This window comes from Meriones unguiculatus, chromosome 3, assembly GCF_030254825.1.
Source record: "Meriones unguiculatus strain TT.TT164.6M chromosome 3, Bangor_MerUng_6.1, whole genome shotgun sequence".
Taxonomy (NCBI): domain Eukaryota; kingdom Metazoa; phylum Chordata; class Mammalia; order Rodentia; family Muridae; genus Meriones; species Meriones unguiculatus.
This window is the reverse complement of record NC_083351.1, coordinates 24881592-24908599: the sequence shown is the minus strand read 5'-3', so window position 1 is coordinate 24908599 and position 27008 is coordinate 24881592. Positions and strand designations below refer to the sequence as shown.

Below are 27008 nucleotides of genomic sequence, written 5' to 3'. Positions count from 1 at the left end.
ACTTGTCCTCAAGGTGACAATTTAGGAAAAGAAAGGCAGTATCAAATCTGAGTAAGAAGTCTGTTAACAAACTATATAACCCAAATACTTAAACATAATCTTCTAACAATATGTAGAAAAAGCCACTTTCTAAACTAGCCAGTAATGACTCTCCTCCAAGTCTATCAATCACTTTTGGTATCTGCTAGTGTCTCTCTACAATAAGGTTAAAAATACCATTTATGAAGATTTACTACATGACATGCTTGGTAATAAGTGCCTAATCATTTTTTTCACAACTGCCTTATGATATACATAGATTTTTGTTTGGTTGGTTTTTGTTTTTTGAGGCAGGGTTTGTCTGTGTGGCCCTCACTTCTCAAATTCAGATCCACAAACTAGAATTATCTGAAAGGAAGGCGTCTCAGTTGCCTCTATAAGAACAGGCTAAGGACATTTTCTTAATTAGTGATTGATGGGGGAGCACCTAGCCCATTGTGGATGGTTCCATCCCTGGCCTGGCGGTCCTGGGTTCTACAAAAAAGCAGGTAGAGCATGCCCTGGGGAGCAAGCCAGTGAGCAGTACCCCTCCATGGCCTCCGCATCAGTTCCTGCCTCCAGGTTCCTGGCCTGCTGGAGTTCCTGTCCTGATGTCCTTTGATGAGGAGCAGTGAGGTAGAAGTATAAGCCAAGTCTAAGTCCTCAAGCTGCTTTATCATGGTGCTTTATCACAGCAACAGGCACTCTGACTGAGACACAAACATTGAGACACATCTCATTTAATCAAATCTTAGAAAAAAATAGAATTTAAAACTTGCATTTTTCTATTCTGTGACAATGTGGCATAGTTCAGGAAGTTCTTCTAGCCATGGTAGATCAACAGAATGGCTCCACCTTCCTGGAACACTGATTGAGGGTCTAGAGCAGCAGTTTCTTTGCCAGGAGCCTTGTAAAATCTACTGTGTGTTTTCACTGGGCACAACATCATGTTTTGAAGTATATGTACGTTGTAGAGTAGCAATGTGAATTTTATTAAGTGGTACTAGCAACCTGTCCCCTCTCTACCACAAGACAGAGGGAGTCATGCATTACTGAAACTGGTTTGTTGAAACTGGTTCTTTGTAGTCTAGGCTGAGTTAGCCTTCAACTCATGGTAATCCTCCTACCTCAGTCTGCCAAGTGTTGGGATAACAGGTATGACTCAGAAGGCCCAGCTGTTTGTTTGTTTAGAGATAAGGTTGTCTGTAGAGCTCAAAAAGAGCCAGAGTTTAAGCTGATCCCCCTACCCCAGCCTCCTGAGAGCTGGGATTATAGGCATGAGATGTGCAGTTGTCAGCCTGCCACTGGTAGCTAAGAAATTCTACACTGACTATTAAAATTTTTACATTTCTCATGATAATATTTGATGGTTTCCTTTCCTCTTCTTTTAGGTGGAGGTTCAGTTAATTATATTAAAACATTAGTTCTGATGAATCTGTTCCCTAGATTTAATTGGCCTAGAGTTAAATTAGAAGAACCAAACCCTTTTCATATAATTTACTATTGTTTGCCCTCTCCCATACCACTGGATTATCCCATAATATCTCTCTCTCTTTCTTTTCTTCTTGAGACAAGGTCTCAATGTATAGTTCTGGTTGTCCTGGAATGTTCTATGTAGACCACTCTTGCCACAATCTCTTGGAGATCTGCCTTCCTCTGCCTCCCAAGTGCTGGGATTAAAGGCATGTGCAACCACACTTGGCTCCAAGATCTTTAATTCTGACAGTTCATGAAATGGTAATGTGGCATCAGCTGGTGAGGACATGGTTTTTGAGTAGCTCACCCTAGTGAACTATAGATCCCATTTCTAGAATTATGTACTAACCAATCTGCTAATCTCCTCTTGTCTATCTGGTGCAGATCTTGCTGTTGCCTTAATCATGGTAGAAGTCTGATTGTCTGTTAGTTTCTTGATACACCGTTGCCCAGCCACAATGTTACAGACCTAGAAGTAGAACAATTTATACAATGTACATATTTTTGTTAGATCTCACTCACTTAATGACAATGTTAAATAATTTTAAAATCTAGTTTATTAAATCAATTCTTTTTACTAGTATGTTAAAGAAAAGATGTAGAGAACAAAGTACACATGATCACATAATTATAGTTAGGGAAAAGGAATACAGGATAAAAACACTGAAAGACACATAAAGAAACATGCTAACAATGATAGAATTATGGGTAAATGTTTTTCATACTGTGTTGGCTAGCTTTATGTCAGTGTGACACCAGCTAGAGTAGTTACCTTAGGGGAGGGAACCTTAATAAAGAAAGTGCCTCCATAAGATCAGGCTGGAGGGCATTTTCTTAGTTAGTGATCAATGGGGGAGGGCCCAGCCCATTGTAGGTGGTACCTTTCCTATGACTGTGGTCCTAGGTTCTATAAGAAAACCATGGGGAGCAAGCCAGTCAGCAGCACCCCTCTATGGCCTCTGTATCAGCTCCTGCCTCTAGGTTCCTGGCTTGTTTGAATTCCTGTCCTGACTTCTTTTGCCAATGGACAGTGAGGTAGAAATGTAAGCCAAATAAATCCTTTCCTCCCCAAGTTGCTAGTGGTCATGGTGTTTTATCACAGCAACAGGCACTCTGACTGAGACACATACTACCTTTTTAAGTGAAATATAGAAAAACCGAGAATTTAAAATATGTTCAAATTCCAAAAGAAATGTGACTCAGATAAATCATAGGCCATAAAAGACCCTAAAAGAATGATGAACAGGCTAGAAGATAGCTCTTTGGGTGAAGCACTTACTGTATAAAGACCTGAGCTCAGATGTGTAGCACTAATGTAAAAAACTAGGTGTGGTGGTGTGTGCCTGTAACTCCAATGCCAGGAGAAGAGCAATGGAAAAGGAGGGTAGAGAAATAGGTCTAGCTAAAGCAATAAGTTCCTGGTTCAATGAGAGACTTTGTCTAGAAAAACAGATGGATAGCAATATGGGAAGACTCTTACGTATTTATTTATTTGTTTGTTTGTTTGTTTTTGTTTTTTCAAGACAGGGTTTCCCTGTGTAGTCTTGGCTGTCCTGGACTCACTTTGTTGACCAGGCTGGCCTCGATCTCACAGAGATCTGCCTGCCTCTGCCTCCCTAAGGGCTGGGATTACAGGTGTGCAGCATCATGCCCGGCCTATGAAAGACTCTTGATGTCATCCTCTGGCCTACACAAACATGCATGTGCAGCATGTGTGCGCGCACACACACACACACACACACACACACACCACATGAAAGCACATTCACATGTACACACATAGAGAAAGATGAATAGAAGCTAATCATAAGCAGTGTAAGACATTACTTCCAGTGGCAGGTATGTGTGCTTCTGCTCCTGCCCCACTTGCAGACAGGGAAGGTGTGGGTACTTGAGCTGAAGAGTGTACTTTTCTCTGAAGTACTGAGCTACAGTTCTCTCCACAGTCTGGCCATTTTCTAACTGTAAAGGAAAGCTGGAAAAAAGAAGAGCTGACATGAACAACTCTTATCCCAGTATGAGCTGGTGAACGACCCAATCCCTTACTTAGAGTAAGCTGCCCCACTTCACTGCTGTGGTAAACTGCAGCTTTTCTTACGTTTGGTGGCTGGCCGGCCTTCTTGTTACATTACAAACGCGGTATTTCCGTCTCATTGCTCCACAGTGAGTCACTTCAACCTTCAGACCTGTTCCCAACAAGAAAAATGAAGGTTACAGAAATTCCACAAAAGTACTTACCCAGTCTGTTCACTACTATAAAACCTCAACACTCTGAGCAGGCAGAAAAATCTGTGATACAAGCAATGTGATATTAGGAAGTTTTACATGGCATTACTAATAATCGTTACAATAAAGACAGACCTAATACCAAATATTTTTCTTAGTCTATCAAGCTCTATTTATTAAAAAAGAAAATCCTATAATTTGCTAAGCCCAAATACCAGGGACAAAATTCTCCACTAGAAAAAAATCATTTACAATGCTTTTGTACTCAGAAATTTGCAAACTCAGAAATGAGAGCATAAGTATTTAAAGAGCCCCTTTTCACATAGTAACTGAGGATCAGAGTTTCATAAAGTCCCCGAAAGAAGACCTTCTACAATTCATGAAGGTAGTGCACACGCAAAAATCTGGTCCTTTTGTCAGAACTAGAGTAACAATTGTATTAAATATTTTTCTTAACTTATTAATATACTCTCAAAAATAGTGATTACTAAAATGGAACCTGAATAATTTTAAAAAATATTTATTTGTGTGTGCATTCATACACACATGAATGTAGAGATAGGAGGACAATTTGCAGGAATTGGCTCTTTTCTTCCACAGTGTGGGTTCTTGGGATGAAGGTTGCCAAGCTTGGTGGCATGTGAATTTGCCCTTTGAGCCATCTTGTCATACTTCAAAATAATTCTTTTGAGACAGGGTCTCTCTATGTAGCGCTGGCTGTACTGGAACTTGCTATATAGACCAGGCTGGCCTTGAACTCACAAAGACCCACCTGTCTTTGCCTCCTGAGTGCTGGGATTAAAGGTGTGCGCCAACACCCTTGGGTTCCTCCAAATAATTCTTAAAGCAGGTGATCTCTACCTTCTTATGGAGTTATTGACCCCTTTGAGAATCAGATGAAAGCAATAAACTCTCAGAAAAAATGCACAATATAATGTAGCAAATAATTTTAAATTTCTAGATCACTGTAGTCCATTTATGACTTCAGTAATTAAAGGATTTCAGGCTAACTCTAGAAAGCAGAGAAATGGTTTTAAATCCTCAGCTGAAGAAAAAAACAAAACCTTTTTGAGGTACTCAAGGCCTTGTGCATACCAGGCTTGTGTCCTACACTGAACTATATCCTCCACACTTTTCTTTTTGTTATAAGACAGGGTCTTGATGAGTTGTTCAATCTAGCCTTGAATGTATTTTCCTCCCTTAGTTTTCTGAGACCTGGGATTATGGGGTGTACCTCCATGCCTGGCATATCAGCTGACAGTGTTCAGTGTCTTGGGTTTCTTTTGGGGGGTGGAGGGAAGGACAGCGTCTCTCTATGTAGTCCTGACTGTCCTGAGACTTGCTTGATATATAGACCAGGCTGCCATTGAACTCACAAAGATCCTTCTGCCTCTGCCTTTCTAGTGCAGACCTGTACCACCATGCCAAGCAGGAATTTTTATAAGCAGTGCTGGGAAATTTACTTTCCTGAGATGATGTTTTATGCTTGTGTTAATATGGCAATCATTAGAAGCATGTCACTGAGTATATGAAATGTAGCTAATGTGCCTGATAAACTGAACATTTAAATTAAATTAAATTAAATTAAATAGTTATACAAACTCCTGGCTGCCATATTGGCCAATGTAGTAACTCAGGAGTTAATTATACTTTAAATAATTTCACTTTTGTATTTATAATTCTTATAGTGCAGTAATTTTCATCTGCCCATCTGATTTTGCCTACCCTTCATCCTGGGACATTGGGTAATGTCCTTGGAGAAACTGTGTGTGTGTGTGTGTTGCTGTGAGCAAATCCAGGGCCTTGGCATGCATTAGACAAGTGCTCCACCACTAAGCTACATTCCCAGCTCCCAAGAAGACTTCTGTGGCTGTTACAACTAGGTGATAATCACTGGTAACTAGTGAGTAGAGGCTGGATATTCCCAAATATTCTACAATGTACAGAATTGCACCTCCATGCTCAGCAAAGCATTACCCAGTACAAAATGCCAAGAGAAACCCTACCACAGTGTAATTTTTCTCATCTTATTATTACGTTATATTACATTATATTATATTATATTATATTATATTATATTATATTATATTATATTATATTATGGTTTTTAAAGATGGGGTTTCTCTATGTAGCCTTGGCTGTCCTGGAATTGCTTTGTAGACCAGGCTGTCCTTGAACTCACAGAGATCTGCCTTCTCTGCTTCCCTGAGTACTAGGATTTTAGGCATGTGCCACTGCACCCAGCTTCTCTTCTTACCTAATTATTAACTATAGTACCAAACCACAAAGTTCACTCTTAGAAAATGATATTTTCTTTTGACATATCAGCACAAATTAGGATAGTAAATGTTTTTTTAAATATTCTTAATAAAAATTAAATCATTGAGAAGCAATTTTTCATTGTAATTATATTTCTAAAATTAAATTTCAAATATTTATTGTGTCATTATATTATAAAGAGGCCAGAAAATACAACTGAAGTCTTAAAGGAGGGAAACACTAATAATATGAAGTAAGGAACATAAAAATATTATGTTTAGGAAAAAAAAACCAAAATAAAATAAGTTTCTGTTGTTTGAACCATTTAGTTATTTATTTTTAAGAATATGATTAAAAATATAGTTTTTAAAATATAAATAGGGTTCTACATGCTTATAAAACGAGTATTTACTAAAAGTAAATTAGCACATCTATCTATCTATCTATCTATCTATCTATCTATCTATCTATCTATCTGTTTTTAGAGACAGGGTGTCTCTGTGTAACAGAGCCCTGGCTGTTCTGTACTTGCTCTATAGACCAGGCTGGCCTCACACTCAGAGAGATCCACCTGCCTCTGCCTCCCAAGTGCTGGGATTAAAGGTGTGTACCACCACACCTGGCCCAAATTAGTGTTTTTTTATATGTATAACATTATACAATTTTCCCAATATTCATACTATGAAAGTACCATGAATTATTGATAAAAACAAGCCACTCCAAAGTTACTGCTAACCAGTTGGAGGTAAGTTTAACTGGAATATAATCAATATACTAAAATTTATATTCATTATATTATAATTTATAACAGTATTTAGCAGCTATCATCAAATTCATTAAAACTTAAACCCAAACATTACTGAAGACAAAACTCTATTCCTTTTTAGTTCCTGTTATAGGAACACATAATGTACTTTAAAGAGCCCTCTTTTTAAAGAAAGTCTTCTAGACTTTGAATGGAGGAAAAATACTAGTTTATTAATTAGATCCAACCCATATTTTCTGTCCCAAATCTAAGATCATAGATCATACCTAACAATTAGACCAAATCTAGGGGCTAACAAAAAGTCAAAATTATAAAGAATGGAATAGATAATTCTTTGCCCAGATCCCTCCCCAAACCCTCCATCCAACCAAAACGTTTGGCTTTAATAAATATTTAACCTATAAACTTGGCTTTACCTTCACTATAACATCAACTTTAAAATGCTTTCTAGTGAATTTTCAGTCATTTCTTTGGGCCCCTGAGCAGTTGAAGTTAAGACCGAGTCCATGCTCTTCGGGCAGCAGTTGAATCCTTGTTCTGTACATCTTGTATTTTCTGTGATAGAGTGGCATATGAGTTGATTGCATAGTTACCGCAAAATAATGTAAGTGATTGCATGATACCAGAGGTGGTAACTAAGCAGCAACTCCGCTAGAAACCATGGCACGTGGATGATCACATATATAATGGTAGGTAATGCACTAAGCTCCTGACAATGCTAACTGCAGGTCGAACAGATCATGAAAGGACAATGACATGGCTGCAAAACACTCATCTTTAACAGTTCTTATTTTGTCACTTATATAACTTGAGATAGATGGATGCTTATTAACAAAACAGGAAGGGTTTTCCTTTTAATGTTTTATTACAATGACTATCTCCTTTTTTGTTGTTACTGAATGGCAAAGAATGGATGATAACTGGAACAAGCAGGATGTATTCACCTACTCTAATTGATTTGGGGACTGAAAGATGTTCAGTGAACAAACTTGAATGCTTCATTCAAACCACAAGCTGAAAATTATCTGCAACAAATAGGTAAAACCTTTAAATAAGAAAACATAATTATTTCTGTCTATTTAAGATGTAACATTTAATATAGACAAAGTCTGCTACTCCTTACCAGATAATGTCTGGTTCTCCTTCATGTCTATTTACAGCACTAAATACAGTGGAGTTACATCTTATGTGAGGATTAGATAGTAAAGTCATAAATAAGAAAAAAATTGCATACAATCAAATTACTTTTTTTTTCCAGACAGCATTTCTCTGTGTATTGCTTTGGCTGTCCTGGAACTCACTCTGTAGACCAGCATGGCCTCAAACTCACAGAGGTCTGCCTGCCTCCCGAGTGCTGGGATTAAAGGCATGTACCACCTTTTAAAAAAATTTTTAAAAATTAAAAATTCCTGAAATTGCTGATAAAGTACAGTTATATATGAGTTTGAACACAAAGCAGTAAATGCACTTAAAAATGAACAGAAGGGGGGCTGGAGAGATGGCTCAGTGGTTGAGAGTGCTGGCTGCTCTTGAGATGATTTTGGTTCAAATCCCAGCACCCACATGGCAGCTCACAACTGTCTGGTCTGTAATTCAAATTCCAGTAGGTCCAAATCCCTCACGCAGACATATATGCATGCCAAACACCAAATATACACAAAATAAATAAATTTTTAAAATGTACTGATGGAGAAAATATGCACAGAATATATCATAACACTTTCAAAAGAATTTTAGTTTGAGGGGCCACAGAAAGTGCTTTTTTAGTTTAATGAACATATGATGCAACACCACTGTAAAGATTAGTAAGACAGGTACCTTTAAAATGTACATTAATAGTGAAGGGGCAATCTGAAAAGACACATGAAACTGGTAAACTCCATATTCTAAAATTCTAAAGAAATAAGATTCAAAAAACTGTAATTTTAGAAAAACAATGAGATAATTAATTAGAATATGTTCAAAGAGCAAGTCAAATATTTTAAACAATATTTTAAAGATAAGATCCTTACTTTAAAAAGAAAGTATTAGAGAAACATTTTCCCATGAGACACTCTCATCTCTCTAGCTATAGCTCGTATGGGACAGTATTCACAAAAACATAGCTGGAGTACTTAGCATATTCTTCATTCGACCGCTACCTAAGAAGCTATGGTAATGGATCTGATGTAACATTTTATAGTGAATCTATATTCTATTGCTCATATTACACAGATTAATCCAAATTGTAAAAATACTTCAATAGAAAGTTGTCTTATCCATGCATTTTATAGGTAAGCTGTTTTAAATACTAATTAGTAACAATCTATAAAAATGATATCTGAAAGTATAGTCTTCTGAATAATAATTAACTCACCTTTTATCTCCTTAGTGAATTTTACCCGATGAGAATCAGTCAGGGGTCTGGGTTGCTCATCAATGTTATGAATGTCAAGAACTTCACACATGAACTGAATTACAGGTTGTGCTTTGTAGAAGGCAGTGGCAGAAACTAAGAGAAAAAAACCACCACAAATAGTATAAATTAATACTTAAAATCCCAGAAACTTCATTCTAGGTTTCCATAATTAACCATGTACAGTTAAAACAATCCCTTATGTGTGAGTGTATATAACATTTCATATTATATTGTATGTCATATTTGATTTCTGAGGTACAAGGACAGAAAGACTATGGTTTTATAATCTATCTCTTCCACCATGGGTACGCATTTTCACAGTGAAGTGTTCTATGAGTCAAGAACTTGTGAAGCCAAAGAACACCCTAAGAGAGTGGATTATTTCTTAAATAAGGCCTCCTATGTTACCATGCTACGGTTTCTTCCAGAGAGAGCTTCCAGGATCTTTCAAGGATTTGAGAAGACGGTGGTAGTAAATATAAGCTCCAGGTCATACCAGGGCTATCTGCCAAGTGCTCTGAGCAACAGGTACTGGTTTACTAACCAACATGATCATTTTTAAAATAGTTTCTTATCTCTGGGTTTTGGAACTACAAGATGGTTAGAAGACCACACATCTCCTTTCCTTCCCCCTCCTCTTCCTCTTCTTCTTCATTATTATTATTATTTTGAGACAGCCTCTCACTGTATAGCCCTGGCTTATCTAGAACTTAATATGTAGCCCAGGTTAGCTTCAAACTTACAAAGACACACCTCCCCCCACCCCAGGTGCTGGGGGCTCAAGGTGTATAATACCACATTTAACCTTATATTCTTTTTAAAAAGATTTAAAAATTATAAATGTACATGTGCCTGTGGGAAGGAGTGTGCAGTGATCTCACAGGACAGAAGAGAGTTTGAATCCCCTGGAGCTGGAACCACAGGTAGTGATGAGCTGCCCAATGAGGGTGCTGAAGATGGAATTCAGCTAGGAAGACTGGGCTCTTAACTGCTGAACTATCTCTCCAGACCCACTTACATTCTTTTACTGAAAAATTGTGGGAACATTTTTGTGCATAAACAAATACCAGCAAAGAATAAGGTAGTGACTCACACCTTTAATCCTGGCACTCAGTGAGGCAGAGGCAGGCAGATCTCTATGAGTTCTATGTAGCCTGGGCTACATAGTGAGACCCATCTCAAACAAAACAAAACAAAACAAAACAAAACAAAACAAAACAAACCAACAAAGAAAAACCCCAAACTAAAACTAAAAACATGCCAGTAAGATATATATAGTACTCTTATTTTGCATATTGTTTAATTAGTTAAGCACATGCTGGCCTGGACTACTTTTTAAAAAGAAAATAGATAAAAGAAAGACATTGCAGGTAACATGCTCTTTTACCTTTCCCTTAATCCTACATGTAGATTTGCTTCACTGGATACTGCCAGTCACACCTAGTGTTTCACATGTCACAGTTGAAACTACCATACAAACATACAATTATTTCCTCTGCTGTATTTTCCTGTTACAGTTCTAACCACCTACTGTTTACCATCTTCTAAATTACAAACAGTAACATGGCATTTGAGATGAAAATTAACTTTGTGATACAAAGCTTTGAAAATGGGTTGAAGCCATGGCAGCTCAGTCTAAAAGTAGGTTCCTAATAAGGGGAACAGGGTCTGTCTCTGACATGAACTCAGTGGCTGGCTTTTTGATCACTTCCCCCTGAGCGGGGAGCAGCCTTACCAGGCCACAGAGGAGGACAATGCAACCAGTCCTGAGAAGACCTGATAGGCTAGGATCAGATGGAAGGGAAGGAGGACCTCCCCTATCAGTGGACTTGGGGAGGGGCATGGGAGGAACAGAGGGAGGAAAGGTGGGACTGTGAGGGAACATGGGAGGAACAGAGGGAGGGGGCTACAGCTGGGAAACAAAAAGAATTGTAATTAATTAAAAAATAAATTAATTATAAAAAAATTTAAAAAATGATGGGTTGACAAGTTGGGTGCAGTGGCACATGCCTGTAATCCCAGCACTTGGGGAGAAAGAGGCAGATACAGAGGCAGGTGAGTTTGAGGCCAGCCTGGCTTACACAGTGAGTTCCATGATAGCGGAGATTACACAAAGAAACCCTGTCTCAAAACAAACAAACAAAATATAAAGGGCTGAGCCAGATGTGGTAGTGCACATCTTTAATCCCAGGGCTCCAAAGGCAGAGACAGGTGGATCTCTGTAAGTCTGCAAAGTGGGTCCAGGACAGCTAGGGCTCTGTTACACAGAGAAACCCTATCTTCAAACACAAACAAAAAAACAAAAACAAAAACAAACAAATAAACAAAAAGCTGGAAATCAGTGAACACAGTTTTAAATAAGAATAACTTTTAATGATAAAAGATCATAGGGGTCCCTTTGTGGACCTTTCAAACTTTTGTTGCTGTTTCCTTTTCTAAGGCAGCATCTCATATAACCTAGGCTAGCCTCACTCACCTCACTATGTATGTATGTATGTATGTATGTATGTATGACCCTGAACTTCTCTGATCATCTTATTTCCACTTCCCAAGCACTTAGATTATAGGCATGTACCTCCATGTCTGGTTTATGTGGTACTATGGATTGAACCTAGGACTCTGTGCTCTGGGCAAGTGCTCTACCCATTGTGCTATATCAATCAGATCAACTGTCCCATCCCCAGCTGATGTTACAGGCATGTATCACGATGCCAGTAGACTCCTAATATTTCATAAGCCTACATATATATTTTATTCCTTCTTTCCCTTTCATGAATAAGTTTGAAGTAGTATTTAACATTTTAGACCCCATTAAACAAATATACTATAAACACAATGAAATCTGTTAATCAAAGGGTCTATGTTAATATAAATCTTCCTTAAAGAGGAAAAGCATGTAATAATTTTCATGGATAATGGTCCACCAAAAACACTTAGGAACTATAATTCTTACTGTACTAGGGCTAAAAAGGAACTTCCTTATCAGTTATCCAACAACACTCCATGGTAAATCCAACTTTGTTTAATACAAGTTCCTAATTAGCACAGTAAAGCAAATTAAGAGAAATAAAAATTTAAAAAGTAAGAAAAGAGAAAACAAATTATACTTCAGTGTAACTATATAGAAAACTACTCTGTAGATGAATTACTAGGAATATTGGCATACATAAGCTGAAAAGGACCTAAAACTCCGGCTCAGATGTTGCCCACAGACTCAGTCTCCAAGTGGGTTTCCTAGTAAGGGGAGAAGGGGCTTTCTCTGGCCTGAACTCAGTGACAGGCTCTCTGATCACCTCCCCCTGGGGTGGTGCAGCCTTGCCAGGCCACAGAGGAAGACAATGCAACCAGTCCTGATGAGACCTGATAAGCTAGGGTCAAATACAAGGAGAGGAGGACCTCCTCTATCAGTGGACTAGGGGAGGGGCAGAGAGAGAGGGAGGGTGGGATTGTGAGGAGAGGAGGGAGGGAGCCACAGCAGGGATACAAATTGAATAAATTATAATAAATGATAATAATAATAAAGAAAAGAAAAAAAATACATAAGCTTAAAAACAAAACATTTTTATATTCTTTGCAATCAACAAATTAAAGTTTTATAAAAAATTATTTACTTATTGTATGTATACATGTGTGACACCCTTTTATTTTATTTCCACAGGTACCAGGCATATACATGGTACACAATCATACATGCAGGAAAAACAGTCATACACAAAAAATGAATAAAAAGAATAATCAGATTTGTTACAATCCTTTTCAAATCAAAATACTATTGGGTACACTGAAAATCATTAGAATAGAAAACCTCCACCTATATGTTTAAAACTATTTAAAGAATCAAATAAGCAGAACAAACAATCACTTAAGGAAAATAGAGTATTTTTATGATCTTGAAGATAAAGAAGAAAGTTCTAAACAAGATGGAAAATTATAAACCATAAAACTAATAAAAGACATCATAGACAAGCCTTACCAAGCTAGAAATTGAAGAATGTGTGCAAAATGTACAACAGATTATTAAATAGAATATGTGAAGTTCCTAAAACCTAAATAAAACAATAAAAGTGATGAAAGATATGAGACATATCATATCTCAAAACCCGAATGGTAAAGCACATAAAATTTCATTAACTAATTTATAACTAAATAAATATATTTAAAAACAATTTTGAAGAATCAATAGGGCTATAAAAGTTCAAGACTGGTACCACAAACTGGAAACAATCCAAAAAAAAAAAAAAGAAAGAAAGGATTTAGATTATAGACTATAAACTAATAATTGTATCACTAAAAGATAACATATAAAACCAAGAAGATATACAGTTTTTTCAACTCAATTCCACTATATTAAAATAGATAGATATCATTGAAGAATTCTACAACTATAAAATGGCATGGAAATTAGAATTCTTAATATAGCATGATGTGTAAGAGTAGAAAGAATGGAATCAAGGGCCAGTATGACAGCTAAGTGGGTAAAGGTGCCGGCCACCAAGTGTGAGGATTTTAATTCCATCCCAGGATCCTCAAGACAGATGGAAAGAACCAACTTCTCCAAGATGACCTCTGACACATGTATAAAAGTATAATTAAAAACATAATATGATCCACCTAAACATCAATCAATAGAATGAGATAAATTACATTGCAAAAACAAATGTAGTGCAGACAGCAGAATTCAGTTAAACTGAGAAACAGAGAAGTTAAGGAAGTGTGGAGAAAATGAGATTACTAATTACTTACGATTATATCTGACAGATAACTGAAGCAAAAAATTGTCAAACTTGGTAATAAGATTGTAAGTGAATTGGCCGTTCAATTGTGAACATAATATAACGGGTTACTGAGTCTCTTACGGTTAATTTTATTCTACTTTTACAATATATTCTAAAATCCATGGATCTTTTACTAGATTTATTCACTGATAGCGGATAAAATTGTTTTGTTTGTTTTTCTCCTAGTGCTTTACTTGCCAGACAAATGCTCTGCCACAGAGCTACATTCCCAACCCAATTCCCAATTTTTTGTTTCTGTTGGAAACTTAGTGTTTACTTTTCTCACTTACTGCTTGCTTGTTTAGTTAATTAGCTAATCAACTGATTGTTCTAGGGATTAACCCAGGGCCTTAGGTGGACTAACAAGTGCACAACTAGGAAACATTTTTTTAAAAGCTCAATAAAAGAAAATCATTCTGTGAAATGGAGGACCAGTGGATCTGGGGGAGAGGGAAGGTATAGGACAAACTGAGAGGAGTGGAGAGGAGGCTGTGGTCAGAGTGTATTGTATGACAGAAGAATAATAGAAAAAAGACCATTCCAACACTGAAAAACAACTCAAACAGAATGAAAAAAGGGTTGGAAATCAAACAGACTTCCTAGAGCTTAATTCTAGTTCAGTGGTCACTAGTTGTGACTTTTTCTGAGTGTTATTAATATATTTATCTATTATGGTCCTTGGAATTGAACCTATGGCCTTATGCATGCTAAGCGAGTGATACCACTGACCTTCATTTCCAGTCCTTGGAGCTTCTAATTATTCATCTGTTAAAAAAACAAAAAACAAACAAAAAAATTTCTGGAGTGGGAGAGATGGCTCAGTAGTTAAGAATGCTTACAACTATTCCCAAGTACCTGAGTTTGGTGCCCAGACTCAGATCCAGGTGTAACTCCAGCTCCAAAGGATGTGATGCCCTTTTCTCCTCTCTGTGGGTACTTACAACACATCATAAATGTATAGGTACAAACTGTGTATATACACAGTTACACAAACACATACTCAGAAATAAAAATAAAATACTTCTCAGAGCACTGGAAATTTACCAGTGCAAGGTACCCACTTGTGCCTCAAACACGGTAGCAATTTAGAGCATCTTTTTTTCACTAATGTCATTTTCTCATTCATCTATTGCTGGTAGGCAGAGCTATACTATCAAAGTACAATGATTATTTGTACAATAATTCTTTGAAGAGACTGTATGATGTCTCATGAAAATGAAATTAGGATTTTCACTGTACTCTGAAACTGACACTCTATGAGGACACAGGGGAGTTGGGGTCCTCAAATCCAAGTCTCTGGATTTGATCCCTAGCACTGCAAAAATAAAATATAAGTAAATAGAGCTGGGTGTAGTGGGGCACTCGTGTAATCCCAACATTCAGGGAGGCAGAGGCAGGCGGATCTCTGTGAGTTTGAGGCTGGCATGGTCTACAAAGTGAGTCTAGGACAACCAAGGTTACACAGAGAAACCCTGTCTTGAAAAAACAACAACAAAAATATATGTAAATATATAAATATATATGCAAATAAATTAAATAAATCAACATAACAGAAAATTACAGCTGCAAATAAAGAATTAAGCATTTTCAACATTTAAAATAATTAGAACATGTACCAAGAAAGTCTGGATCAAAAATTAATAGCAAAAAATATATGAGGGACTTTGACAAAAAAATTATCACAACTATAATTTAATCCTGGGCAGATCTTGTTGGGAAGTATTTTGAAAGCTAACATGCTACAGCTACCACCTGCCTCAATTGTGTCACTTAAAAATTAATTAGGGTTGGAGAATGGTTCATTGATTAAGAGCACTGACTGCTTTTCCAGATTCCCAGCACTCATATGGTGGCTTACAACCATCTGTAACTACAATTACAGGAGATCCAACACATTCTGGCCTCCAGACGCACCAGACATACATGCCATACACATGTATAAACACAGACAAAACACTCAGACACAAAAAATAATCTGGGGGCTGGAGAGATGGCTCAGATGTGAAGAGTTTTGGCAGCTCTTCCAGAGGTCCTGAGTTCAATTCCCAGCAACCACATGATGGCTCACAACCATCTATAATGAGATCTGGTGCCCTCTTCCAGCATGCAGGCAGAACATTGTATACATAAAAAATAAACAATCTTTAAAAAAAAAACCCTAAAAACAAAAAGATCATCTTGCTAGTACCCCAGAAGCCTGTTTCTCAAAATCCTTCCCAAACCTAACAGTTCTCTAAAGGAACCAGAATTCTTACTTCTGCCTTCTTTCTTTATGGATTTACAATATAAATATATATCACTAAATCTAGTTTATACTTACAGTTCTTGAATTTTATGTAGCTGAAAACAAAGTATGTGATATATTTTCCAGATTTTAGCTGAAACTTTTCTAACTCAACCATATCAATTAAATATAATTAATTTCTTAATTTTGTTTTTGAGTGCCAAAAAGTCTTTATTTTCCCAGGGAAGAGAAGGGAAGGTAAAGTCAGAATGTGTTACAAAATGATTATATGCTAGGAATATTAGTACCCGGGTACAATAAAATCTACCATGAAATAAACACTCCAGTGGTGGGGTCACCAAAGTCCAAGGGGGCTTAGTCTCCTGCAGTTTAGGAAAGAGAAGGGATCAGGGAAAGGACAGATAAAAACACACTTTTCCACCCTACCTCCCCCCTTCCATCCTCATAAATTCAAGAAATTTCTTAATTTTTACTGGTGTAATTTTTTGAGACGTATACAACTACTCTAATTGTGGTTGATAGTAGTCTTGATACTTTTTCTTGGATACTAAAAATGCTATCAATAGTTCCTTCCTTCCTTCCTTCTATCCTTCCTTCCTTCCTTATCTTATACATTTTTTTACAGACAAGTTCTTGCTATGTAATTCAGGCTGGCCTGGAACTTACCATGTAGTCAAGGCCATACTTGTAATATTTGTAATTGCTTGCTAGGATTATAAAAATGGGTTACAATGCCTGACTTGGTTTTTTTGTTTTTGTTTTAAACTCCTTTTTTTCCTCTTTTGAAATAGGGTATCATATACCAGACTGGTCTCAAATTTACAGTTCTCCTACCTCAGCCTTCCAAGTATTGAGATTACAGATGTGAAACATTGTACATGTTGGGCATATTGGGCGTATTATCTTTACACACACACACACCCCCCTCTAGAACAGACTATGTGTGAAATGCTGGGTCATGAGGGATGTACATTTCTTTCTTAGGTGACTTTTTTGAATAACTTAGATAACATAATAATTCTTTCACAGTGATTTCAATTTCTGACCCCTCACAGCAACATGAGTTACTGTGGTGGGGTCCATGAGATGGTTAACAGGTAATCACTTTCTTCCAGCCTGACCACACAAGTTCCATACTAGCAACCTCCATGGTGGAAGAAGAACTGAGTTCCACACATGCACCCTGGCACATGTTCTCACCACACGATAAACACATGTAATTAAAGACTTGAAAAAACCAAGTCGTGCTGGGCACAATTCACAGTTGTTAAATAGTATCAGACTTAAGATTAGTCACTCTGATAGGTACACAGGCAGAGATTTAAAAAATTAAGGGGCTAGTTAAATGGCAGAAGAAAAAAAAAAGAAAAGAAAGAAAAAAGCAGTCGGAGGCCTTCTGTTTGGGTCTACACTGCTGAACACCTGCCCTTGTGTCCTTGTAAAAGATTGAGGGCTCATTCTCTAAAAAAGGTAAAACAAAACAAAAGCTCCCTGGAAGGAGGATGCCAGGGATAGTTGAAGGCCCGGGACTCTACCACAAACAAGGAGGTGAATGAATGTAAACATTAAATGCTGATACAGAAATTCCTCTGGCGAGGATCTCCAACTTTGCTTTTAGAGTGTAGACGACCAGACTCATCCTTTAGATGGGTGTATGAGAAGGCTAATCTTTGTATAAACCTACCTGCTATGAAGAGACCAAAGAATTAAAATGTCCCAAACTTAAACTTTGAATTCACCCTATCATGAAGGTCCAGGATAACAAGCATTGTTTGTGCGTGCAGGGCTTCCATTCAGTGTTTTAGACACTTCCACTGAACCATGAGTAGATAAAAAGAACACTAGACATATTCAGATAACAAAACAACAACAAAAAAACCCAGGAATTTAAGGAAAATGTAAGTATACATAGGAAGAAATCATTATGTTCAGAGAGCTAAAAAGCTATTGCACTTGTAAAACAAGAATAGAGTATTATTTTAAAAAACAGTATCTAGGAAGCAGAAAAAGAAGTATTAAAAATAGAAATTAAAAAGTGAACAAAGGCTTAGAAAATCGTGGAAAATTACCATAAAATAACTCAAAACTGAGATTAAAAAGACAAATGGGTGGACTTTATAGTGTATAAACTGTAAAAATAGATCAGGGTTTATCAATATCCTAAGTTTAATCGAGCAGACAAAAAGAATAACATTACAAATGAGGAAGTGCTTCCAAATTCCTGAAAGAGAAATTCTGACACAGAAACTTGGTTTTCTTTCTTAAGATGGGGTCACACTCTACTGCCCAGTCTTATTTCACTGGGCTCAAGAGATCCACTGCTTCATCCTCCTGCATACCTACCAGTTAAGAAACCTAAAAAAGACACTTTTCAGTATGTAAATACGGTGCTTAAAGACTGCCTCTCATACACTTTTTTTCTCTTAAATGCCCTGGGGGAAAAAAGAGGACTTGAACCACAATCATAACTTCCACATTCCCTGACCTCCTGTTTGAGTCCTGGAGACCAGGAGTGTAACTGGGAGCAGTAGCCCCCCTGCCCTGGCTGGGAGGCTCTGAAGGTGTCAGCCATGGGACTCAATCTGAACAAGCAAGCTGACACTTGGTTCTTAGGGTGCAAGAATGGGGAGGGGACTGACACTCACCCACACCCTTGAGTAGAGCCCTATTCCATCAAGGCTAGCCTCCTGTACAGCCAGAACAAGGCATGCTGCTGTCACCATCCCTGCAAAGACAGGAGAGTCAGGCATCTCTCCACTGAGGAGAGATCTGAGATGATCTAGGAGGAGGTGCCCTGACTCCCAATTTTGTAGATGTGCAGCTGGGCTTTTCTCTTTTTTTCAGAGAAGGCTCATGTACACAAGGATGACATCAAATTTAAATGCCTTGCCTCAACCATGCCCAGTTAAAAAAAAATTTGTTGTTGTTGTTTCTGGCCTGGGATTTGCTGTTACTGTTTTTATTTGACATTCATTCTATTTTATAGTGTCTTTAGTTATTTGTGTTTTGGAGTAATATCTCTCACCCATGTACTCACCCACCCACGCACACAACTCTCTTCCACTCTGTAGTTGAGATAGTTTCATGTACTACTTTGCCCTGATGTTAGGTTTTTTGTTGTTGATGTTGTCTATTAATACTTTTGAATTGTTTGACAAAGAAATGTCAAAGACAACAATTAAAAGTGTGATTTCAAAAGGACCACAGTAAGCCAAACAAGAAGGGCACACAACCAAAGTCAAACAGAAATGTGTCAAGAAACCAATCTGAAGGCTGCACTGATATTCTTACTACCAGTGCACGAGTCTTCTAATGCCAAGGCAGAATGCTTGGGTAAGCTGGACTTCCATCACAGTGAATGGAGTCATGACTAAATATGGGGTCTCTGAAAAACAATAAAAGGCTTCTGACTCAGTGACTGAAAACTGAGTATCAAATATGAAATAAGTGAGTTGTTTTTTGAAAGCGCTTGGCCTTGGTTCTGAACATAAAATGTGAGAACTCTGAACTATACATACCATAACACCATATATTTCTAACAAATGCCTCAAATACCTTGGCTCAAATCAGGGACTACTATATGCTATGAGGAACTGCAGTTATTTTACTGGGCACCCAAAGTTTTCTGCTCTTATTTAGAACACTTTACTATAATTATAATTATAAAAAGAAACTATTTCTGTCATTCCTTAGCATAAATGAAATTAGTATATCTATAAGTTCCATTATATTAGAAAGTTTGATTTTTTAAACTGATGATTGAGTGGCATATGGTGTACCATGCCTTTAATCCCAACACTTGGCTGGCAGATCTCTATGAATTTAAGGCCAGCCTGGTCTACACAGTGAGTTCTAGGCCAGCCAAGGGCTAATAAAGAGATGCTGTCTCAAGAAACAAGCAAAAAAAAAAAAAAAAAAGAAAAAAAAAAGTAAGAAAGAAACAAGCAAACAAAAATGCTATGCTATTTAAATTACTAGCTTAATTTTAATAAAAAAATTGTTAAAAGAATTTTGAGTTAGTTTTGTAGCCAGCCACTTTGCTGAAGATGTTTATCAGCTGCAAGAGTTCTCTGGTTGAATTTTTGGAATCACTCATGCATACTATCATATCATCATCGAATAGTGATACCTTGACTTTCTTCCTTTCTGATTTGAATCCCCTTGATATCCTTTAGTTGTCTTATTGCTCTAGCTAAGGACTTCAAGTACTCTGTTGAAGAGATACGGAGAGTGGGCAGCCTTGCCTTGTCCCTGACTTCAGTGGGATTGACTTAAGTTTCTCTCCATTTAGTTTGATGTTAGCTATAGGCTTGATGTATATTGTCTTTACTATGTTTAGGTATGTGTGCCTTGTATCCCTTTTCTCTCCAACACTTTAAACATGAATGGTTGTTGGATTTTGTCACATTCTTTTTCCGAACCTAAGGAGATGATCATGTGGTTTTTCTCCTTCAGTTTGTTTATATGTTGGATTACATTGATGGATTTCCATATATTGAACCACCCCTGCATGCCTTGAATGAAGCCTACTTGGTCATGGTGGATGATATCTTTCATGTGTTCTTGGATTTGGTTTGGGAGTATCTTTTTTTTTTCCCCCATCAATTATACTTTATTCATTCTGCATCCCCCCCATAAGCCCCTCCCTCCTCCCCTCCCAATCCCACCCTCCCTCCTCCCTCTGCTTGCATGCCACTCCCCAAGTCCACTAATAGGGGAGGTTCTCCTCTCTTTTCTGATCTTAGTCTGTCAGTTCACATCAGAAGTGGCTGCATTGTCCTCTACTATGGCCTGGTAAGGCTGCTCCCCCCCAGAGGGAGGTGATCAAAGAGCAGGCCAATCAGATTATGTCAGAGGCAGTCCCTCTTCCCATTACTATGTAACCCAATTGGACTCTGAACTGCCCTGGGCTACATCTGTGCAGGGGTTCTGGGTTATCTCCATGAATAGTCCTTGGTTGGAGTATGAGTCTCTGGGAAGTTCCCTGTGTTCAAATTTTCTTGTTCTGTTGCTCTCCTTGTGGAGACCCTGTCCTCTCCAGCTCTTACTATTTCCCAGTTCTTACCTAAAATTCCATTCACTCTGCCCAACAGTTGCCCATCAGGCTCAGCATCTGCTTTGATAGTCTGAAGGGCAGAGGCTTTCAGAGGCCCTCTGTGGTAGGTTCCTAGGTTGTTTCCTGTTTTCTTCTTCTTCTGATGTCCATCCTCTTTGCCTTTCCGGATGGGGATTGGACATTTTAGTTAGGGTCCTCTCTCTTGCTTAGTTTCTTTAGATGCACAGGTTTTAGTGGGTTTGTCCTATGTTGTATGTCTATATGAGTGAGTATATACCATGTGTGTCTTTTTGCTTCTGGGACAACTCACTCAGGATGATCCTTTCCAGATCGGTTTGGGAGTATCTTATTGAGTATTTTTGCATTGATGTTCATAAGAAATATTGGTCTGAAGTTCTCTTTCTTTGTTGGGTCTTTGTGTTATTTAGGTATCAAGGTGACTGTGGCCTCATAGAATGAGTTTGGTAATGTTCCTTCTGTTTCTATTTTGTGGAATAGTTTGAAGAGAATTGGAGTTAGCTCTTCCTTGAAGGTCTGGTAGAATTCTGCGCTGAAACCATCTGGCCCTGAGATTTTGGTTTTTTTTTTTTTGGAAGGGAGACTTTTAATGACTGCTGCTATTTCCTTGGGGGGTATAGGACTATTTAATCTATTTACCTGATCTACAAGGAGAGCAACAGAACCAAAAAAATCTGGCCACAGAGGTATTTTCTGAGACTGATACTCAAACTAAGGACCATGCATGGAGATAAGCTAGAACCCCTGCACAAATGTAGCCCATGGCAGCTCAGTCTCCAAATGGGAAATGGGTTCTCTAGTAAGGGGAACAGGGGCTATCTCTGACATGAACTCAGTGGCTGGCTCCCATGAGGGGGGAGCAGCCTTAACAGACCACAGAGGAAGACAATGCAGCCATCCCTAATGATACCTGATAGGCTAGGGTCAGATGGAAGGGGAGGAGGACCTCCCCTATCAGTGGACTAGGGGAGGGGCAATGGGAAGAGAAGAGGGAGAGAGGGTGGGATAAGGAGGGGCTGAGGGAGGGAGGTACAGCTGAAATACAAAGTGAATAAACTAATTAATAAAAAATAAATAAATTTTAAAAATTTGGTTTGGGATTGGAACAGAATTTCCAAAATACTCCTAAAAATACTTCAGTTATTTTGCATTATATATTTATATCAAGAATTCTCAGCACTGGTGATTATAAAATCAAAACACTGATCAATTCTGAAAAAAATCCTGACTATCTTCTATGTCCTGCAACATCAAATACCGGGGCAAAACCTAATTTTTTTCCCCCTGAGACGGGGTCTCACTGAGCCCAGGTTCGTCTGGAACTTACTATAACAGAGGATGACCTTGAACTTCTGATCCTCCTCCCGAGTGCTAGGATTACAACATGCATCACCATGCCCAAATAAGATTTAAATCTTAGCCCAGTGTGGTGATGCACAAAACAAAATGATTTAAGTCTTTATGTAAAATTAAACACATACATTATTATGCAATTTCTTTTCATCTTTAACAAAAGAAAATAGTATACCAAAGAATTGTTTGAAAATAAATTTAAGATTTACTGTCAATAAATATTTAATTTGTACATATATTTTATATATTCTGAATAGATGAGGCAACAAGAATGTGCTACTATACCCGGCTTGACAAAGAATATTTTATAGAAAGCTACTTTTTATTAAAAAGTCTTAATAAGGTGTTTTTTGGAACCTAGTAATTTACACCTTAGGCAAGTACTCTACCACTGTGTTACTTCCTTAAAATAATGTTTTAACCTTAAAGTGTCTAAGGTCTAAGACTTGCCTTCCAAGAATATGACTTCTTAGACATGCAGTCTGTAGTTGCATCACACTCATAAACTGGAATCAGTTGGCCTCTACCATGTAAAGACTATATGAGCTTACACAAATGGCTTTTGTCTCTATACTATTCAGTTGGGGTATGTGTTAACCTATAATTGTGTGGGGTGTATTTTGAGATGGAGGTAGTCTTCCTGCGTTACCCAGCCTCATAGTGAACCAGTGTGCTCAACTGCTCCCACCACCTCAGCCTCCCACATAGACATAACTATAAGTGTGCCTCATTGCCCTCAGTTCTATAGGGGAAATTGTGTGAGGTAAGAATATAACGTACTTAGAGGAAAACGTGTGGGATGTAGCTCAGTGAAAGAGTATGTGCTTAGCATTATTAGACCCTAGATTAATCCCCAGTACCCCTGGGCCTAAACAAAACTCCACCTGAGGGGTGTAATATATCTCACACATATGAATTACAATAATAAAATCCAAGTAGTATATGGGGTCAGCCTCAAAATGTGCTAATCACTCTGCATTTTCATTCTAAGACACCACTGCTGGCAATATGTCAAATATGAATAAAAAAAAACCCAGACTGTGATGAATCATTAATTCTAAGGTGGCTCCCAATCTCACAGAAGTTGAAATGTGGAGGGAAAAACCTGTCTTTTTTGTTTTTTGAGACAAAGTTTCTCTGTGTAGCCTTGGTTGTCCTGGACTCCCTTTGTAGACCAAGCTGGCCTTGAACACAGAGATCTGCATGCCTCTGCCTTCCTGAGTACTAGGATTAAAGGCGTGCACCACAAATGTGACTGATATGTGAGGTGTTGGTGATGCTGCATATGACAATGATTCCACATGGACATGTATTATCAAACATATCGTATACCTTAAATATATATTTTTGTCGATTACATGTTAATAAACCTTAGTAGGGAAGAACCATTTAGAATTCTAGATACTATGTCTATTTGTTTGTTTGTTTGTTTAAGTTTTTAAAGATAGGGTTCCTCTGTGTAGCACTGGCTGTCTTGAAACTTGCTCTGTAGACCAAGTTGGCTATGAACTCATGGAGATCCACCTGCCTCTACCTCCTGAGTGCTGGGATTAAAGGTGTTCACCACCACTGCCCCATAATGACTATTCTGTTCTTATTCCATCTTTCTTCCTAAGGCAACTACCATCTTGGAATTTGTCCCATCTATGTTTTTTAAATATTACTAAATTTGTATATACCCAATATATATTTGGTTTTATGTTTATATAAAAACATATACTTTTGCAACTTACTATTCTTTTCAACATTATTTTAATAATTATTTTGATATATACTTTTATTTAACAGGTCATATATCACAAATAATAATTTATGTACCGTTTATTAATGTTGATGTTGATAGGAATATAGGCTGGTTGTTTCCAGTTTTCTGCTATTACATTAGTACATCAGGCTCATATGCAAGTATCTCTAAAGTACATTATGACTTTAAGATATGATTAAGATCATCTTTACTTCATCTTTCCTAGGTAATGAAAACTGTTCTCCTTCGTGCATCATGGTACATGCCTGAAATTCCAGCATGTAGAAATGGAGGTGGGAGGATCAAGAGTTCAAGGTCTTTATCAGTAGCACAGCTCAAGACCAGCTTGAGCTACATTAGACCCTGTCTCTTAATTAATTAAAAAAAAAACTAACTAAAATCCAAACAAAAATTCCCCCAACCAACAACAACAAAAACCCACATTCTTTATAATAGTTATACTGAAACATATTTCTATACTATGAGTTCTTCACCAACATTCACTGTCTTACTGTATGTATTTGAAGGTCTTATTTGATGCACAGGCTAGCCCTGAACTCTCTCTGACAGTCCAAGTGGTTGGATTATAGGCATGTGTTACCTTTATAAGACTTTAAAAACTGTATGAATTAGGTGGGTCTGAAACTGTACCTTTATTGATTTTATTTGTAATTTCTTGATTATTAGTAAATATGAGAATCTCTATGCCTATAAGTCATTGGCTCTCCTTCTTTGAGAACTACCTATTTTTCTATATGTCATTAGAGTTAAGTTCTGTTCTATGAACTGTAAACAGTCTCCTATTTTAATTTTATGGATTTATACAAACTCTAGCTTTTGACATGTCAGTCTCTTCCTCAATCACTCCACTATAGTTTTTAGGTAGGGTCTCTCTAGGAACCTGGTGTCCACTGATTCAGTAAGAATGGCTGGCCAGCAAGCCGCAGGAATCCTCCCTTCTCGGGCTCCCCAACAATGGGATTAGAAATGCTGGGCAGTGGTAGTACATGCCTCTAATCCTAGCACTCCAGAGGCTGGTCTACAGAGTGAGTTCCAGGACAGCCAGGGATACACAGGGTGTCAAAAAATCAACCAAACAAACAAACAAAGTGGGATTAAGGGTACACGCCACCACACCTTGCTTTTTCAGCCTTGGATGCTGGGGACCTAGACTCAGGTTTTCATGCTTTTGCAGCATGTACTTTACTAAACAGTCCCTTAACTCTAGGATTTGCCTTTATTTGTATTTTGCTCAGAGTTAGAACTCTTTCTTTTTGCTAAAATAATTCTGCATTTGCTTTTCATACTTAATGTTATAGTTTACACAGAAATAAATTTCATTTCATAAGATTTGGTGATGGTTCCAATTATTTTCAAAGTGATCACAATTATATGAATATAACTTACTATTTTACTTTTCCCCTATTAACTCAAAATTTATAAAATTTACAAAATTACACAGCTGCTTTGTTTCTAGGTTCTTTCTTAGTGTACTAATTGCTTGTCCCTACACTTATAACATTGTGGTATAACTGTTACTGTTTCATAATAAATAGAGCAATTCCTTTTTCTTTAAAATTGTATTGGTTTCTCATGATCATTTATCTTTCCATGCAAACACAGAATTATCAAGTTGGTTGTGATAGTGAAGCCCTTTAATCCCATCACACAGGAGGCTACTCTGGTCTATGTAGAGTCTGGGAAAGCCTGGGCTACATAATAAAAAGCCTGTCTCAGAAACAAAAGATAAAACCAAGCAGGCTTATAATTATCATAACATATCCCATTTGGATTTTATTTAGTTTTATACTTACAAATTGTTTTGGGATAACGGACATCTTAGGATTTCTAAATAAATATAACATATTTTTTCATTTCTTTTTTGTTTTGAAGCTTTGCTTCATGTCTTTCAGTAAAATACTGTATTATACAGACTTCAGAAATTCTATTCCTGGGTGTCTGCTTTTCAATCTAAACTACTAGTCTTTTTCCTATTGTTTATTCAGCTTGGATAGCACTCAGCCCTGTAAATACTTCTGATTTTTAAGCTCATTTGGACATAACTTCCCCATGATCTTGGCTGTGTTCATCCTTTGCTTAAAGCTCTCTGTTAATTATGCTAGGCCTTGAGAGTACACTGGTGAATAACAACACTCCCTATGTGCATTTTAATAAGCGATACAACGATAAACTGTTACATCTCAGGATAGTACATGCCATTATAGGGGAAGTACACTGTGCTATGGGAATATATAAGACAAATACCTAACTCAGACTTGGGGAATGGCTGGACTGCTCTTAAGGAAGTAATATATAGATTAGTAGCTGTAAGAAGAACAGAAGTTAGAAAACACAACAGTGACTGAAAATTATAGTACTGATATTCTTGCCTTGATTTTACTGCAAAAGGTCTTGTTTAATTGAAATCATCTAATATTTGAATATACTTCTGTTGGTTTCAACTTTTAACTCTTTTGTACTTATTATTATTATTTTTGTTCCTATACTGCTTGTAACAATCAGTTTTGGTTCATTTGTTTTTCTTACTTCCTTAAATGCTATAATTCCTTCTAATTCTAATCCTTCCCCTTCTGTTTTTATCTACATTATTACTCCTAAAGACTTAAATCCTAGGTTGGCCTGGAATTCATTAAGTAGCCCAGCTGCCCTTGAG

General features: G+C 37.4%; 1 protein-coding gene across 3 annotated transcripts in view; it reads right to left on the bottom strand.

Annotated features, from left to right (window-relative positions):
• Positions 1 to 27008, bottom strand: part of Ago3 (argonaute RISC catalytic component 3) — a 99401-nt gene that overhangs the window by 37308 nt on the left and 35085 nt on the right. For 2 of the 3 annotated variants that reach the window (XM_060379549.1, XM_060379551.1), the window contains 4 exons: positions 9102 to 9236; positions 3593 to 3680; positions 3322 to 3469; positions 1844 to 1963 (listed from right to left, as the gene is read on the bottom strand). In XM_060379549.1, the coding sequence (XP_060235532.1) occupies positions 1844 to 1963; positions 3322 to 3469; positions 3593 to 3680; positions 9102 to 9236 (491 nt within the window). Of the gene's footprint in view, positions 1 to 1843; positions 1964 to 3321; positions 3470 to 3592; positions 3681 to 9101; positions 9237 to 14647; positions 14684 to 27008 lie in introns of all 3 variants that reach the window. The other variant, XM_060379550.1, reaches the window with a different exon arrangement.